Source organism: Molossus molossus, unplaced genomic scaffold (genome assembly GCF_014108415.1).
Source record: "Molossus molossus isolate mMolMol1 unplaced genomic scaffold, mMolMol1.p scaffold_m16_p_5, whole genome shotgun sequence".
Lineage (NCBI taxonomy): Eukaryota > Metazoa > Chordata > Mammalia > Chiroptera > Molossidae > Molossus > Molossus molossus.
Window position 1 is genome coordinate 73,162,516 of NW_023425388.1, and position 19,000 is coordinate 73,181,515.

General features: G+C 36.4%; 1 protein-coding gene across 1 annotated transcript in view; it reads left to right on the forward strand.

Annotated features, from left to right (window-relative positions):
* The first annotated feature begins 79 nt into the window (after window positions 1-79).
* Window positions 80-19,000, forward strand: part of ATG3 (autophagy related 3) — a 30,218-nt gene continuing 11,297 nt past the window's right edge. Inside the window, exons 1-6 of the mRNA XM_036243440.1 lie at window positions 80-558; window positions 3,590-3,631; window positions 7,580-7,629; window positions 12,081-12,151; window positions 13,364-13,471; window positions 17,621-17,670. Coding sequence (XP_036099333.1) covers window positions 487-558; window positions 3,590-3,631; window positions 7,580-7,629; window positions 12,081-12,151; window positions 13,364-13,471; window positions 17,621-17,670 — 393 coding nt within the window. The 5' untranslated portion in view covers window positions 80-486. The remainder of the gene's footprint in view (window positions 559-3,589; window positions 3,632-7,579; window positions 7,630-12,080; window positions 12,152-13,363; window positions 13,472-17,620; window positions 17,671-19,000) is intronic.

Genomic DNA, 19,000 nt, shown 5'->3' on the forward strand with positions numbered 1-19,000 from the left:
GTGGGGCGGGGAGAAGCTACCTGATCCCGCCCCAGAGCGGCCTTTCTCGCGTCACGTTTCGGGAGAGTCCTGCGTCACGTGAGGCGCTGGTGGCGGCGGAGCTACGGCGAGAGAGTGAGAGAAGGGGAAGCCGGAAGGGGCGCGAGTGAAGCAAAGGGAAGAAGACAGTTCCAGAGGGCAGGGGTGCGCGTGCGCCTGCTCTCCCCCACCCCCCCAACACACCCCCTCGGCCCGGCCGCCGTCCCTCGCGGCCAGGTGACAGCTGGGCCCGGTCCACTGCTCGCTGCCCGGGCGCGAGGAGCGCGCGCCCAGTCCCCGCGCGCGGCGCCATCCGCCCCTCCCCCTCGCCCCGTCCGTCCCGTCGCGTCCCGTCCCCTCGGGTGCCGATGCAAGTCGGCAGTAGCGGGGACATTTTCTGACTGCGAGTCCCTGTCCCGTCTGCCCTTCCCACCCCGTCGCGGGGCCGGCCGCTGCTCCGGCCCCAGGATGCAGAATGTGATTAACACAGTGAAGGGAAAGGCACTGGAAGTGGCCGAGTACCTGACCCCGGTCCTCAAGGTAAGCCGCCTGCGCTGTCAGGCACATGCTCAACTCTGCAGGCATCGAGGACCGGGCTCCGCGGGGGTCGCCGTGTCTGCGGCCGGGAAAGGCGTAGGAAGGTGGGGCACAGGAAGAGGTGCAGCCTCCACCTGTGGTCTTACCCAGCTGTTTCCTAGGGCTTTCCGGCTCCTCGGTAAACTCAGAGCGACGCGCCGTGCGTCCTCGTGTCGCCCTTCGCCCGTCAGCACTCGGCGCGTCGGGGCGTCGGGGTGGAAGGTGGTCCGCCGCCAGGTCGATGGGGAACGTTAAGTCCTAACATCGGTAGTCTTTTGAACTTTTCAAACAGAGATTTTGCTTATCTTAAAAAAAAAAAATGAAATCAATGTTTGGTACGAAAATGACATATGTCACTTTTTTCTTTAAATTTCATGTCTTTTTTATAATTACGAGTTTGAAATAGTAAGTGGTGATTGAAATCCCAACTTGTTAGATTTCACGAGGTGACATTTTAACGTTATCCGCACCATTGAACCCAGCTAGCAGGCAAACCTCCCTTTCCCAGGTTTGTAAAATAGCTGAAACTAGTTAATCCTGGACTTCAGTGATAATCAGGAGCGGCTTGACCCCCCTCCCCCCCGATGTATAACTGTACCTTGGTGTACAACATTTTTAAAGTAAAAGTGGTGACTCGTCAGCTATTACAGGAGCGACTGATGGTTTTCTTATTTTCAAAGATAAATTTCTAGAAGTGTATACGTTTTTATTATATAATTCTTTTAGAACAAAGTTTTTCTATTGCAACTTTATATTTTCTTTCTGAAAAGGGAAATGTTAGTTCTGTACCCTTTTTTTTTTTTTTTATCCTCACCTGAGGACATTTTTCCATTTTTTGATCAGATAGAGCAGGAGGGAGAGAGAGGAAGAGAGAGAGAAACATCGATGTGAAAGGGACACATCGAGTGGCTGCCACCCGCACGACCAACCAGGGCAGGGGACAAACTGCAACCGAGGTACGTGCCCTTAGCGGGAACCGAACCCGGGTCTCTCTGTACCGCAGGCCGATGCTCTAACCGCTGAGCCAAACCGGCCAGGGCAGTTCTGTACCCTTTTTATATTTATTTCTGAGACTGATTTTAAAGTGATACCTTGTTAGACCAAGTTAAAAAAAAGTCAAGAAAGTTTATAAATGAGAACTTGATCTCTTGCGATGCTTATGTTTGTTTACTGGGAATCCCATCTTAATTGAGATTATTCCGACAATTTGAATTTGAAAATCATTTTGACAGTTGAATCAAATTATTCTTTTGCATATTATGTCATCCTTTCAGAGAACTGTCTAACTAGGTTTACAACATTTAAATAATACATGGTTGTTGCCCTGGCTGGTTTTGCTCAGCGGTTAGAGCATCGCCCACGGACGAAAAGTCGCGGATTCTATTTCGGTCAAGGGCACCTAGGTACCTGGGTTGCAGTTCTCTCCCTGGCCCTGGTTGGGTTGCATTTCGGTCCCTGGCCCTGGTGCTGGAGGCAACCAGTGGATGTCTGTCTCTCATCCATGTTTCTCTCTCTCTCCTTTTCTCTCTCTCACCCTCCCACTCTGTCTGAAAATAAATGGAAAAAGATCCTCCGGTGAGGATTTAAAAAAAAAAAAAAAAAAATACATGATCGCTATAAATTGTTAGTTTCAAGGAGAGAGGAGCAAGAGAAAAAAAAAACTCTCAAATTAAATATAAAACTGCCGTTTTGTTGGCCAGTTGTAGTTTATTGAACTTAAAGAATTGTGTTTTGGGAAATCATTTTACTTGTTCACCAAACTGACAAGGAAGTGTTAGTTTGTCAGTATGTATTTTTAATAAGAAGGAAAGCAGAATTAAAGGCCCTTTACTTGCCCCCTCCCTGTGCAAACTGTTGGTTTACAGGGAAGAAACTACTTATAGTTTCCTATCAGACATGGGAAGGCAAGGAGAAAAAAAAATTAAGTCCCTGGGAAAAAAATAATAGCTTCTCCCAGCAAGTAAAAATAAAGAAAAATCATGGTTTGGAAGATGTAGGTACAGTAAAAGCCAGAGTGTTTACAATGATCTTCAAGCCTCTACTCTTGATAGAGGCCCCTATTGACTATCATGTACTACTCCATCCCTTGCTCACTTTTGCTTAAGCCATTCTGACCTATTTTGTTACTCCATCAAGCACTCTCTTGCCTCAGGTTTTTGCATTTGTCCTTTCCTCTGCCTGAAATGCTCTTTACCAAGACTGCTTTGTCGCTGGTTCCTTTCCTAAGGTCTCTGTTCAGTAGTCATTTATCAGGGAAGTCTTTGTTCTCTGACCATCCTGTTTTATATAGCTATCTCTCTTCCTCTACCCCTGATCAGACCAGTTTCCTCTCTGCCTCATTTTTCTTCACGGTATTCATTACCATTTGGCTTTTCTCCCTCCACTACAGTTTAAAGTTCTTATGAGGACAAAGATAAATTTGCTCTCTTTTATTTACTTTTATATCCCCATGAACTCAAATAGTGCCTGGCATATAGTTATTTGGTCAATATTTGTTGAATGAATAATGTTCATAAATGAATCTTTGCATTCTTCAGACTCTACCAAAAAATCTTACATATAACTTAAAAACTTAGAAATATTTGGTAAATAACATCTTTGCTTTAGCCAAGAGAATATTACGTTAGTATCTTGGTGGAGAAGAGAATAATGGGAATGTATTAAGTGACTTATGGCTTCTAGGTTTGGTTTCTAATATTATTCCATTTAAATGAGATGTTTGGCTGAAATGTGAGATGTCTAAACATTTGTAAGACTATTTTACTGTTCTGTAAAATATAGATATGATTTCCCCAAATCATTGTACGTATTGTAATTATTTTCATGTCAGTTTTCTCCATTAGACATGTATATTTCTTGAGGTCAGGTGCCAGTGATATATTCTTTTTCTGTATGTGCTCCATTGCCTAGAAGGGTGCCAGACAAACAGTTGCCCACAAACATTTTAAAATTGAAAATGAAAGTAGTATAATACTATTCTTTTTGCTCTCTTTAGGAGTCAAAGTTTAAGGAAACAGGTGTTATCACTCCAGAAGAGGTGAGTGTTGAAGATATTCTGAAGCTATTATATTTTACAATTATATTTAACTGGGTGCCTTTTTGCTATGTAAGAAAAAATATTTAATTTAGATTTGAGTAAAAGTAGATTCTGTTTACTATGCTAGCAATTTCATAGGAATTTCTAGTTCCGCTATAATGGAAGATGTAACTTCCCTCTTGATTTGCCACTTCTCATATTTCTCTGTAGTTCCTCTTTATTTTGAAGTGGGAGTGAGAGAGGGAATGGAAAAGATTCCTATGGTCACTTATCCTTCACTCATATTTGTGTTATATTGAGCAGTGGATTCTGCGGTCTTTGTTGTCTTGTCTTTGTCTAATGGTTAGACTCTAACCAAACATGAGTTTTCATGGCTTTCCATTTGGAAAGTTTGATTCAGAACTTGGATATTAAGTTTTCTTTCAGTAGTTAGCTTAAATATTTTATTTCTACATATTTGACACGTTTTTGTTTTTTTCTCTCTCATCATTTCTTTCACTTTTTTCTCAACCAAATAATGTCAAATCTGCTTAATGCTGAAACCGAACCCAGGACTCTGGTCCGCAGGCCAACAACGCTCAACCGCTGAGCCAAACTGGCCAGGGCACTAATAGTGTTTTATAGGCCTGTTGGATTTTATTGAATTTTTAATGTAGAATTATGTTGTTTTGTTTTTATCCTCACTTGAGGACATTTTACATTTATCTTCAGATAGAGCGAGAGGGAGAGAGGGAGGTAGAGAGAGAGAAACATCGATGTGAGAGAGACACATTGACTCGTTGCCACCCACACTACCCCAACCGAGGCTGGGGACAAACTGCAACTGAAATACATGCCCTTAGCAGGAACCGAACCCAGGTCTCTCTGGTCTGTGGGCCAATGCTCTAACTGCTGAACCAAACCGGCCAGGGCTAGAATTATGTCTTAAGGAGTCATTTTACTCGCTCACCAAATCTATATAATAAAAGTGTTCTCTTTCTTTAGGTAGTTATTTTGTCATCCTAGAGAAATGAAACTGGTCTAAAAATTCTTTTAGACTCCAGTTTTATGAATAGTTATGGTTGCATGAGACTTAATTTTTAATCTTAATAAATGGCAAAGAATTTATTAAGCTTTACCTATAATTCTCATTAAAAGTACTACTCATTGGCAATAAAATTTTACTCATTGTTTTGAAAGAAACTTTTTGAAATGAACCTTGTTTTATTATATGGCTTTGCTGTAAATTCCAAGACCTCCAGACAGAGAATTAACTGAGCTTTTGGTTTTTAGTTGTGATAGAATCTCTTCAGTGCCAGATCCTTCTGAGTTCTAAGAATGATGTGCTGAATGAGTTCTAAGAATGATGATCTTTTATCTAAAATTGTCTTTATTTTTAGTGAAGACACATGGTAGTATGGAAAGAACTTAGGAAATATGCCTTTTAGACCCATTTCTCTAATTTCTCCTATTCTGACTTGGGCAACTCAATTAAGCTAACTAGGCACAGGTCTTACATTTCCTCATATATAAAATGAGGGTTTTAGCTAGACATTCTCTGAAGGACCCATTCTACCTTAGGCATCATGAGTTTAAATGCCAAATAAAACTTAAGTTTTCATCTTAAGGATTTTAATGCCCTTGTTGAACAAAGGTCTAATATAGCCATGGCTCTTAAAACTAAGTATCTGAAGTTAAGAGCAGAGATGAAAGTATGCTGTTCTTTTTGGGCTCTTTGGTTTTATCTCCTCTACGTGAAGATGACTAATTACTAAATAGATGGAGTTGGAGATCCGTATCTGTGGTCACTGGATAGTATTTAAGCTGTTTTAAAACAGCTACTAATCCTAAGTTGAATAACTATTACACTTAATTGTATCATGAAGTAGGTAATAAATTTTCCTCTTTAAAAAAAATGCAAGGCATAACTAGACCAGCTGGGTCCCAACCACATAATTCTGGATTGGAATAGAGTACAATTACAGGATTGAATTAGATTAGTATGAGTCTAGAGGATGAAAATGAGAAGACATAATTTGCTTAAGATAAATACTATACTGAATTTGTTTGTTTTTCTCTTACTGTTTGTAGGCTTCTGGCTGTTAGACTCCAGATATCTTTTTGTTTTCATAAAGAGGTGTGAAAGTCTTGTGTTTAAAAGAGGATAATACTATATATTATCCAATATAGTATTGTCTGATTAAAAATACTTTAATGTACAACATGCATATTACTTGATTGAATATTGGTAATAAAGAGTAGCTTCAGAAATAAAGTTGCTCACCAAATGTTAATATTGATTCAATCTTATTGGAGTTATTCAGTATTATATAATATTTAATCACTAAGAAAGCTACTGCAAAAAATATTGAAAATTTAGAAATTTGAGTTTTTGTCTTACATTTTATATCACTTGAACATATGAATCATTTAATAATGACCATTGCTAATGAGGGCACATGTACATACATTATTAATTATCAGTACAATTCTATGTTCTTTTATAGTTTTCCTTATCGTCTAGTGGTTTTTTTTAAAGATGCCATCATAGTTATTTACTGTGGAATAAAATATTAGAGTCTTGTGACATCAGGGCACTATCATTAAAGACGTTTTTTAATTTTGTAATTCTTTGTTTGGCTTGCATTTTGTTAAATTAATACTTTGTTGGTGATAAATTAGTTCTTGATAGCCATAGAGTTAAATGTAGCATCTGGTTGAAATGACTCAAAATGCTGAAAATGTGGGGGAGAGAGCATTGTTTTCATTTAAATTTTTTGTCTTTGCCTGACAAGTTTAAGTAATAAAAAAGATTCTTTGAAGTAAAAGAACAGAAACATTTGTAAAGGTGAAATAAAAGAGCAGAAACATTTGCTGTTGGGAATACAGTGCCAAATCTTGTATCTTTTTGGAAAATTACTCTCAGAATTACTTTATAGAGCTTTACTCTCTCAAATTAAAATAGATTATTATGTATAGACAGACTTTTCTCAGAAAGACATTAGAAAATTAAAGACATTGCAATTTTTTGCTGTGTAATAACCCATGAACAGTACATGATTTTAAGTTAGGGCTGTTATGAAACAGTAATTGGGAAAGTATGTGTGAGTATTGCTTGAGTTGGGACACCAAAGTTATGCTTAACAGACTTTCAATTTCTGCTCTCAAGAATAAGCAGGATTTCTGCCTTGCAGTAAGATCAGTTCATGTTCATGTGCAGTGGAAATTCTCAAAAGATTAAACTATTTCTTCTTGAATCTGTTTTTTATTTTTGAAACAAACAAATAAACAAAAACTTGTACAATGTTCAGTCTTCCCAGGAAATCCAAGGTTTATTAGGGATTTCGTTTCTTAATTGTCTTGATGTTATCGAAGTCAATCCAAAAACTTCTAACTTTCCCCCCCAGTATTTAGCACTATGTGTCTCACTTTTGTTAATAATCCTTTACAAGTGTGAAAAAACTTTCAAAATTGGCTGTTACCTAAATTTAAAAGAAGAGAAAGAAAGAGAGGAAGAATTGTCATGTAATAAATTATTCTTACATCACACATGTATCTATTTAGTAATTTTTTTCAAGATCTTCATTGAGTTTTCAGCCACTGGGAAGAATCTCACTACATTTTATTTCTCCATAAAATGGTTTTTGACATTTTAAATCCTGTAATGTCAACTTTATACATTTTGTGATATGTATGCCTTTGGCATTATTTAATCCAATGATAAAAAATTAATTTAATAAAATAGCACTTAATGTTTTTTTCTTCTATAATTAATTTAAACTTTTATGGATATTAAAAATTTTGCAGTTTTAATAATGACCAAATATCTTCAGAGCAGATTTGGTGCTGTTTGCATTTAAATTGATTATTGGGTATCAAGGATACACAAGATGATCACTTTGTATTTTGCCACCTTCCATTCAGTAATGTTCAATTTTTCTTTTTGCCTCTTTTCATATTCCTTAATAGTTTGTAGCAGCTGGAGATCACTTAGTTCACCACTGTCCAACATGGCAATGGTAAGTAATCTTGGGTAAAGAATAGAAAATTAATTAAAAGTATGACTTCATAATTATGGCAGTTTGAAAAATAGATTAGGACATGAAAATTAGAGTGATCGATCTAACCCTTTTGAGTAGATTTATTTATTAAACAGTTTCCCGGTAATACTCAGTGTAAAATAAAGAAAAATTGGGTGTTAACACCTGCTTTATTTTGCTCAGTTAGCACAAAAGATGGACATTTTTTAGATAAATGCCTTCATTTTCTTTACTGGTATTCCCTTTATAGTATCTTTTAAAAATAATGTTTAAGAGATTATAAATTTGATCAGCTCATTTTTTCAAATTAATCAGTATTGAATATTTCTTTTTATATATATATATATATATTTTTTTATCCTCACCCTAGGCCATTTTTTTCTTTATTTTTTTGTTCAGATAGAGTAGGAGGGAGAGAGAGAGAGAAAAACATTGCCGTGAAAGGAACACATCGAGTGGTTGCCACCCGCACAACCCAACCAGGGCTGGGGACAAACTGCAACCGAGGTACATACATACCCTTAGTGGGAACTGAACCCGGGTCTCTCTGGACCACGGGCCGAAGCTCTAACCGCTGAGCCAAACCAGCCAGGGCCAGTATTAAATATTTCTGTAATATTAATTAATGCAGAGATTTTGCAGAGTCTTATTTTTTTTATCACAAGACCTTTTATTAAAGTTCGAAAGTATGCTCCCTTTTTAGGAATTAGCTCAAATACTTAAAAGTTTCATGATACTGATTAAGATTTTCATTGGAAATCTGCCATTAATAGACTTTTAAAATGTTGTATTTTTTATTTATTTATTTTTTTTAATCCTCACCCGAGGACATTTTTCCATTTTTTGCACAGATAGAGTGGGAGGGAGAGAGCGGGAGAGAGAGAGGGAAACATCGATGTGAAAGGGACACATCGAGTGGCTGCCACCCGCACGACCAACCAGGGCCGGGGACAAACTGCAACCGAGGTACATGCCCTTAGCGGGAACTGAACCCAGGTCTCTCCGGACCGCAGGCGGATGCTCTAACCGCTGAGCCAAACCGGCCAGGGCTAAAATGTTTAATTTTTTAAATTAACATTTCTCTTAATTATAAAAGTAATTTAAGCAACTTAGCTGATCGCATATATTTTAAATATTCTGAATAATAACAGAATGTTTTTTTAAAAATGCAGCTTCATTACTTTCAGGTACTCATGCTAAAACCACCAGTTACTTAAAAAGTGATCTCGATAATGGCAGAACTATATTAATTGTTCTAGAATTGTTTGGAATTATCATTTTGTTTGGATGTAAGTTACTCAACTTGTTAAATCCTTTTTTCTCCCTCAGTGACACTTTTTCAATTGTAGTTGAAAGGCACAGTTTTGATTTGGGAGAAGGGTTTCTAGAATTAACCAGGTTCTAATTGATAATGTTTTTCTTAATATCTAAAGAGCTTAAAGAATTAAAATATTTTAAACCAGAGTTGGAACTCTCTTTCATTTGAGGCCAATTCTCTTCCCCTTAATTTTTGTATTTAACATGTACCCAAAACATTTGTTACTGCTTATTATCAATTGCTCTTAATCTTTTAGAGCATTGTTTCTTAAATATCAAGGCCAAAATATCAGATTTATTTTTATGTCCTTGTCTTTTCTACATGTATTTCTGTTCCACATTTAAAATAGAGTTAATATTATAGAAACTCTGATTTAGGAAGAGTGGTTGACTTTTTTATTCTCTATCCTAAATTGTAAGTGAAAACTATATTTAGCTAGGTGTGGTCTATATTTTACATGTATTTTAAATTCAGATAGGTATATAAAGTTTAAGCCCTGGCCGATTTGGCTCAGCGGTTAGAGCGTCGGCCTGCGGTCCAGAGAGACCCGGGTTCGGTTCCCGCTAAGGGCACGTACTTCGGTTGCAGTTTGTCCCCGGCCCTGGTTGGTCGTGTGGGTGGCAGCCACTCGATGTGTCCCTTTCACATCGATGTTTCTCTCTCTCCCTTTCTCTCCCTCCCACTCTATCTGTACAAAAATTGGAAAAATGTCCTTGGGTGAGGATAAAAAATAATAATAATAATAATAATAATAATCATTTTGTAAACATGACTAATTTAGAATTTTCTTCAATATGATATACATTTTATTTTTCATATTTCTTTGTCATAGTCCTTAATTATCTAAGACATATGATATATAGTATTGTTATAGGGATTATATAAATATGGACAAGATCTTCTTTTAACAGGTGGTAGTTTATAGTTCTACTTTATGAATTGTGATGGTTGAAATAATTTCATTTTAACTTAGAACTCAATTATACCCCACTTCAATGTCCACACTTCTAGCTAAACTCCTGAGGCCAAAGGAACTATTCATTTTATTTTATTTTATTTATTTATTTTTTTATCCTCACCCGAGGACATTTTTCCATTTTTTGTACAGATAGAGTGGGAGGGAGAGAGAGGAAGAGAGAGAAACATCGATGTGAAAGGGACACATCGAGTGGCTGCCACCCGCACGACCAACCAGAGCCGGGGACAAACTGCAACCGAAGTACGTGCCCTTAGTGGGAACCGAACCCGGGTCTCTCCGGACCGCAGGCGGACGCTCTAACCGCTGAGCCAAACCGGCCAGGGCAGGAACTATTCATTTTAAATCAATGCTTGACACAGAATATTTTTATGCTATACTTTCATGTCTGCAGGTGCCATCATGACCTTAATATATCTTCTCCCCTCGGAACTTCAGACATCGCCATGACATTGTTGAATGTGACATTTGGGAAAGGTTCAAGGACACCTAGAAGGCTACCTGGCTTTACTTTGTGCTTAAATAGATGGTTTGAACTTCAGATTGAAGCTTCAAAAGGCAGCAGGACTCCAAATTTATGTTCATGTGTTTGTGATAGATGTCATTTGCAACCCCAGAGCTGGCAAATTCCAGTAGGTGACCCACAGAACATTCTTTGAGTAAATTCTTTTTTTTTTTTCCTCACCCGAGGACATTTTTCCATTTTTTGTTCAGGTAGAGAGAGGAACAGAGAGAGAGAGAGAAACATCGATGTGAAAGGAACACATCGAGTGGCTGCCACCCACACAACCGACCAGGGCCGGGGACAAACTGCAACCGAGGTACGTGCCCCTAGTGGGAACCGAACCCGGGTCTCTCAGGACCGCAGGCCGACGCTCTAACCGCTGAACCAAACCGGCCAGGGCGACTAAATTCTTAATGAGATATTCCAGAGTAACACTCAAAAATCAGAAATGACCCGCAGAGGGCGTAGTGTTTAAAAGCAGGTGCCTTTGACTCACTTGGCATGATCCTGGCCTCTTCCATCTTCTGGTGTTGTGACTGTGGGCAGTCTTCTTTTTTTTTATCCTCACCCAAGGACATTTTCCATTTTTTTTTGTTCGGGTAGAGTGGGAGGGAGAGAGAGGAACAGAGACAGAGAGAGAAACATCGATGTGAAAGGAACACATCGAGTGGCTGCCACCCGCACAACCAACCAGGGCCGGGGACAAACTGCAACCGAGGTACGTGCCCTTAGCGGGAACCGAACCCGGGTCTCTCAGGACCGCAGGCCGACGCTCTAACCGCTGAGCCAAACCGGCCAGGGCTGGGCAGTCTTCTTTAAGCTCTTGTTTACTTACCTATAGAAAGGGGATATTAATGTTACCCACCTCTGAGGATTAAATAAAAATAATGCATGTTAGCTCTGGCAGGCTGGGTCAGTTGGAACATCATCCTGTACACCAAAAGGTTCAGGTTCGATTCCTGGTCAGGGCACATACTTAGGTTGTAGGTTTGATCCCCAATCCTGCTGCATATGGGAGGCAACTGATGGATGTTTATCTTTCACATCGATGTTTCTTTCTCATCAATAAAAACATATCCTCAGTTGATGATTAAAAAAAAAATGCATATGAGAATTCTAAATCCTATATTTAATAAGCACTCAAAAGTATTTTTTTTGTTTTCATTTCTCAACATTATCTTGTGATTCAAACTATATCTTAGTTCCAGTTTTAACAGTGGTAGGGACAGGGATCTTGCTAACCACCTACTTTGTTATGTAACATCATGCAACTGATTTTCAACCTCTTGGTCTCAAAACGAGCAATACTTTAGGATTAAAAATCTGAATGAGATTGTACTCACTAAAACATTTTCTTTTTGTTTAGAGGCAAACGTAATGGTCCTTCTATATTATTGTGTACTTGTTTTGTCTAGTGTTTAATCCAAATTCTATTAGGTCTGCTGTCTGCATGTCTTAGTACATTTCATTTAATATTGCTATATTCTTTGATGCCCTGACTTAATGGCATCCTTCCTCAAACAGTTTTCTCAGGGCTGTGGATTGTGGAGTTTTGAGATTTACATGTGATATCTTCTGTTCTGTCTTTGCCTTTAATTTTTTTTTTTTTGGTGCTTTTTCACTCTGTAAAGGGCTACAGGGGAAGAATTGAAAGTGAAGGCATATCTACCAACAGGCAAACAATTTTTGGTCACCAAAAATGGTAAGAATTATGTTGCATATATTAGAAAATTTTTTAGTTACATATTAAAAACAAAACAACAACAACAAAACCTCAGCACTTACTGATCTTAATTTGTGTTTAAAGCTGTACTTACAGCTGCTTACAGACAAATTTGGAAATTTAATGAAGCTCTAAGTTTTCTATTGCTGAGGTAGTTTTTTTCCTTATTTGATTTTCATCTTCTTTCTTTCTGTTATCTTTACCAGAAATGTCTAGTTTTAAGATATGGAGGAAAAGGGTCCTAAGTGGAGTTGGACTTCTAATTGGATTTTTAAAAGTTGACTTTAAATATTTTTAACTATTTAATTTTGATCTTTAGATTTAATTTTATTCATGGAAAATGAAATTGACACTATAATGTCATTGAAAGATTGCTTATAGGTACAAAAATGTTTTTGTAACGGCATTTTATTTATGAAGCTAATTCGAAAACAACATAAATAAGTTATAGTCCCTATGTAATCATGTAATATACATTGATTTCTGTTGTAATTTACCCATTCTAGGAGGGGAAAATATGTATAAAATACCAGTTTCTTTTTTCCTACAGTATATTTTTATTAGGATTAATTATTTACATCATTTAAAAAAAATCAGGGTATTTATAATAACTTGTTGACTATACATCATAATGTTTTTACCTTATAATTGTTCAATTTTAGGTTTATACGTATAATAATGCCTTTTAATTGACACATTTGCTGTATCAGACACTTGATACTAATATTGTATAATAGAGTAAAATTTAGCAGTGAATTTTACACTGGTTTATTCATTATGAATAGCTAGAGGTCACCTCTACCACCTCTGAGAGTGACAGGTGGTGCCTTCATGTTCTGAGAGTAAAACTATTAAAATAAGGTATTATTCATTACCCTGAAGTTGAACAATGTCATCTCTGGCTTCAGCTTGCAGTTTTCACAGACCATCAGGGTAAAGAATTTATAGAACATTCCCAGTAGAGCTTTTCTGCTTCTGAAAATAAGCTATTTAGGGAATGATAAGTGTGGTCAAATAATTATGTGTCTATGGGCTGAATATAACTCTTTAATTAGTCATTTTCATTAAAAGTGAACTGTGATATTTCCTTAATATTTTGGTGGCAAAAATGTATTTTATGGTATAAACTGTATCTTTTTGAAAATGGATTTATAGGAATCAGATTATATGCTTCTAACTATGTTTTTATAGTGCCATGCTACAAGCGGTGCAAGCAGATGGAATATTCAGATGAATTGGAAGCTATCATTGAAGAAGATGATGGTGATGGAGGATGGGTAGATACTTACCATAACACAGGTAAGAGACAAATAGAATGACATATATTTGGTTTAAATTTTTAAAAAGTATTTTACAGGCTTTACAGAACAAAACAAAGAAGAACATACATAAGTCACAGTAGATATTTATCAGAAAGAAGCAGGAGACATATTTCTATAGTACAGCTACTTCAATAGCAATTTGAAAATATCCATAATATTGTCTTTATTTCTAAAGAAAGGAAGAAAGCTAATTAGAAATACTGAGTGTGCAGCCCTGTCAGATAGCTCAGTTGGTTAGAACATCATCCCAATACACCAAGGTTTCGGGGTGGATCCCGGGTCAGGGCACATTGAAGAATCAACCAGTAAATACATAGATGAGTGGAGCATCAGATCAGTGTTTCTCTCTCTCTTTCTCTCCTTTCCTCACCTTTCCTGTCTCTCTTCCCCTCTCTCCCTTCCTCTCTCTCTAAAATCAATAAATAAAAAAAAGAAAGAAACCAACAAATACTTTGCTTTGAATCCCTTATTTACATGTCATCGCTGGATGATGACCTTTAGGACAGGAACCATATTCATATTCACTTTACTCAAAGACCTGGCATTTAAAAATATTTAATAATTATTTGTTGAATGACTACTAAGAGGGTTGTAAGGGCCATGAAGGAAGAGATTCTTTGTTGAGTCCTCAATATCTACATAGTATCTGATATATGTATGTTGTTCAAAAATTTTTGTTAAAGGATTTGACTGAATTCAAGCCATTCATATGTGTATGTTTGCATAGTTCTTTGGAACTTTGAATATGACTTTCTTATTCCAGGTCCTAAAAAACTATTATGACACTATATATTAACTATCTAAATGCATATTATTATGTGCTGCTGTGGCTAGCTACCATTTACGACTTAGTTTTAATGAAGAAAGTATGTTCTGAGTTTGAATCTAGGATACTGAAACTAGATTTTCTCCCTTTAAGCCCTAGAGCAGCGGCACTCAACCTGTGGGTCGCGACCCCTTTGGGGGTCGAACGACCCTTTCACAGGGGTCGCCTAAGACATAAGAGTAGAAAAATTACAGTTATGAAGTAGCAACGAAAATAATTTTATGGTTGGGGGGTCACCACAACACGAGGAACTGTATTAAAGGGTCACGGCATTAGGAAGGTTGAGAACCACTGCCCTAGAGAGTAGGAGGTATATCAAAAGTGGTAGAGCAGGGTTTCTCAACTTTAGCACTATGAACATTTTGGGCTGGGTAATTCTTTGTTGTAGCATTTTCTGTACAAAGCAGAATGTTTAGCAATATTTCTGGGCTCTACCCACTAGATGCCAGTATCATTCTATCATTTGTGACAACCAAAAATGCCGCCAGGTATTGCCAAATGTTCCATGAAGGGCAAAATTTTTGCTCTTAATTGACTACTACAATACACAAAGACTAATCTGCCTAGGAAGAAGTACCTTGTTGTGTCCGTTTCTCCTCTACTCTGAATAAAGGACACTGCCATCTGTTTATTTGTGGTGATAATAGGCACAGATTCAGGACTTGGGCTCCTTGATTTGAATCGCTCTTGTTTCTTAATGAGTTGGATGTTATGTCAAGGCCTAAAGAAAATAGCTAACTGAATAACTTTTTAAACTAATTTTGTAAAGCATCCTTTTTGGCCCACTTCTTTATTTTTCAATATTTCCAAAATCATTCAGCTGTTCTGCTTTAGTTTTCTCATGACTGGAAGTTTGGTCAGCACATCTGTAGGAAATTGTGTGTTAACTGACTAGAGCCATTGGTTATATAGCAGTATAGTTATCCCTCATTTATTGTGGTTAATCTGTTTCCGACTCTAGCAGTTGCACCTGGCATTGAAGGATTCTTGGGGTGCTCGAGTTCATAGGCCTATAGTCCATACGTACAGTAATTTTAATTTTAATTGTAATACAGGGGTGTATAACTGACTCAGACAAACGAGTGCACGCCGTATCATTTTCACTGTCTCAATCAACTTTTTAATGAATATATTTGAAAAAAAACACGATAGAGTGAAGCAGTGAAAATCGAAGCACACAGTGGTGAGGGACGACTGTATGTTTTTGATGTAAAGTTAATGAGTTACTCTGTTGTCTAGTTGTATTTTATTCCATACTCACTATCCCAAAATCAGGTGCGTATTTACAGAAGTGCTCATTACAGAGATAAGTGGGTGTCAGTATGATTGAATTGACAAAAATCTATTACAGAAAATATACAACTAAAAACAATGGTTGTCTTGTGATGGGACAAGTAACATTTTCATATATGGAAAACAACTTAGTATTCTACTGTCAATTTGATACACATAATAAATCATGTTTATAGGAGATATTCGTACCATTTCAGGTTTAAACTATATCCTTATTTGATTAAAACAATGCTTCTACTGGCTCACAAGGTCAGGTACCTGGTTCCTTGTCACCTTGGGTTTTCATTTTTGCTTTATCTGTGCTTCATTTCTTTCAGGTTTCTTTGATTTCTCTTAGCTCTTGTATTAGTCATGGTTCTCCAGAGAAACAGAATCAACAGAATGTGGGTATGGATAGAGATAATCGATTGTAGATATAGGTACAGATAGATTTATTTTGAGAAATTGGCTTATGTGATTGTGGGAGCTTGCAAGTCTGAAATGTATAGGACAGGCTTGCCCGCAGGCTGAGACCCAAGTAAGGTTGATTGCTGCAGCTCCAGTCCAAAGGCAGTTTAGAGGCAGAATTCCTTTTTTCTGAGGACCTCAAGTCTTTTTGTCTTAAGACCTACAATTATTGGATGAGGCCCAACCTCATTATGGAGGATAATCTGCTTTATTCAAAGTCTACTGATTTAAATATTAATGACATCTAAAAAATACCTGCACAGCTACATTTAGACTGGTGCTTGACCAAATATCTGAATACAACCTAGTTAAGTTGATGTAAAATTAACTATCACAGTCCTTGAGAGTATTATCTTCACTAGAGTCATTGGGACATTTTTTCCCCAATATGTCCTACTTTTAGAAGAGTCTGGTTTAATGGGATACTGCATCATATTTAGATAGATTGAAGAGGTTTATTTTCTTTGTTTCTGTATACTGGATTCAGTGAATTGTTTTATAATACCAATGCAATATGTTAAGATTTGGTTTTTACTGTTACGAAGTAACATACCTATTATATAGTAATTTTTAGAAAAAAAATACTATGAAGTAAAATACTATGAAGTAAAAGCTCTACGAATTGTGGTATTTTCCATTTTTGAAAGTGAGTCATTATTTGTTTTTGACATACTGAACAGAAATATCAGAATTTTAGAAGATTTGCAAAGGAGCAAAGCATATTTTTTATGTAAGGTTTTTTTCTTTAGTAATTTTATCCTTATTGAACTATTTAATGGAGAACACTGACATATGTTTTGAATCAGAAATACTATTTAGCTGACTTGTTGTTCTGCTATATGCTTACTGCCACCTTCATTGAGACAAATAGGTTTGGAGGTAGTTGCTTAATCATGTGCAGTGGTTAGAGCATTGAGCCAAAAGTCAGAATGTGTGCATTTGAATCCCAGTATCTCACTTAACTGGTTGTAAGACTCAATCAAGTTATTCTACTTCTCTGGAGACTTTATTTCTTTGTAGGGAGAAATTATTATCCTAATTACTTTACAGGATAGTGTTTGTAAGGATTAAATAAGACGTGGAAACAGTAAAATAGAAAGCCCCACATCAGTGTGATATGACATTAGTACATCTGGGTGTCTTAGATTTCTGAAGCAAATGGCATATTAATGTAACTAATACCTTTTTGAGAAAATTTCAATGCAGGTTTAAATAAAATATAAATATAAGCCCTATAGTTGCTTACTTTATTTTCTGAGAATTAATATGTACTTTGATAGAGACTTGTAAGGAAAGTAAGTTAATAGTAAATAAGGAATGATAGAATAGGATAGTTCATGGTAAAATACTGAATTGGTATTTAAAAACATTTTTTTTAACTTAAGAGTACCTTTGGAAATACTATCCCTATTAGAATTTATCTATAAAAATGCTGCTAACATTGCCTCCTCATTTTAAAGCATTCGTGAGAACTTAAATAAATTTTAAGTGTTTTCACATTGCTTGAATCAGGAGTATGTTTACAACTTAAAATTATTCTTTTTTGTACTATGTTAAAAGGTATTACAGGAGTAACTGAAGCAGCAAAGGAGATTACACTGGAAAGCAAGGTATGGTTAATTAGTTACATTTCTAAATTCGGTGACCGAGTTATTTATTTACATATATATATATGCACACACATATATATGTAAGATTACTCATATTATTCTTATTCAAACTGATTGTTTTCAAGCTCTTTTATATTCTAGATTTTTTCCCTTCTCATTTTTGTATATCAGCATACCAAAACACTCCTATTTGCCAGTGCTTCTGTTCTTTTCCTTAATCTGTCATGGTTAAGAAAAACATTTTTTTGATATTTTAACTGGTAAAAACTAATTTTTACTAATTGAGAAGGCTTCTAAGCTAGTTTAAAAGAAATAGCTTTCTATTTTTAAGTATAAGTACCAAATGTTCTGTAAGTGGAGGCTTTTGAAGTAGTTTTATCTACTTGCTGATTAGTAGATAGTAATGATATAGTTTAAATTTTGTAGTTTAAACATTATCTTAAGCAATTTACTCTTATTATCTCTTGTTTCTTAATTTACTGCTGCTATGAGTGTTTTTTACTTTGGAAAATGTGAAGGTAAACAAGCATTATTCAGAATCATGACATTTTGAATCATGAGAGGAAGCTAAATCAGCTAGGTTTTATTGTATGATTTGGAGGGAAGGTAAAAATATATAATTGGGTGGAATTTTTCTACTTGAAAGATTTCAGTTAATTCATACTATATTAACTTTTCATTTTAAAGAGTGAATGATAGCAGTTGTCTATTTTTATATAGTTGTTTGAAATGACATAAACAAATAATACAAAATGCCTTTACCCTTATCTTTTCTTAATTATTATTATTTTTCATCTTTATTGTTGAAAGTATTACAGATATCCCCCTTGCTTTTGCCCCATGGCCCCTTCACCTGGTTCCCGCCCCACCCAAGGCCTTCACCACCCTATTGTCTGTGTCCATGGGCATTGCATATATGTATATAAATTATTTGGTTAATCTTTTCCTGCTTCCCCTCCCCCCTTCCCTCTGAGATTCATTAGTCTATTCCATGTTTTCATGCCTCTAGTTTTATTTTATTCATCAGTTTGTTTTGTTAATTAAATTCCACATATAAGTGAGATCATATGATACTTGTCTTTATCCGACTGGCTTATTTTGCTTAGCCTAATAGTCTCCAGGTCCCTCCATGTTGTCTTAAAGGATAATAGATCCTTCCTTTTAGCAGCTATATAGTTTGGTAACAGTCAAGTCCCTTAGAGAGTAGAATATTTATTCCTTTTTTTCCTTGTGAAACATTCAACCACAACAGTTACTAGTTTAAGATATTCATTCTTCTTTGTGTGTTTTTGTCATTTGAATCTTTTGGGATTCGTAACTGGGGCATGAC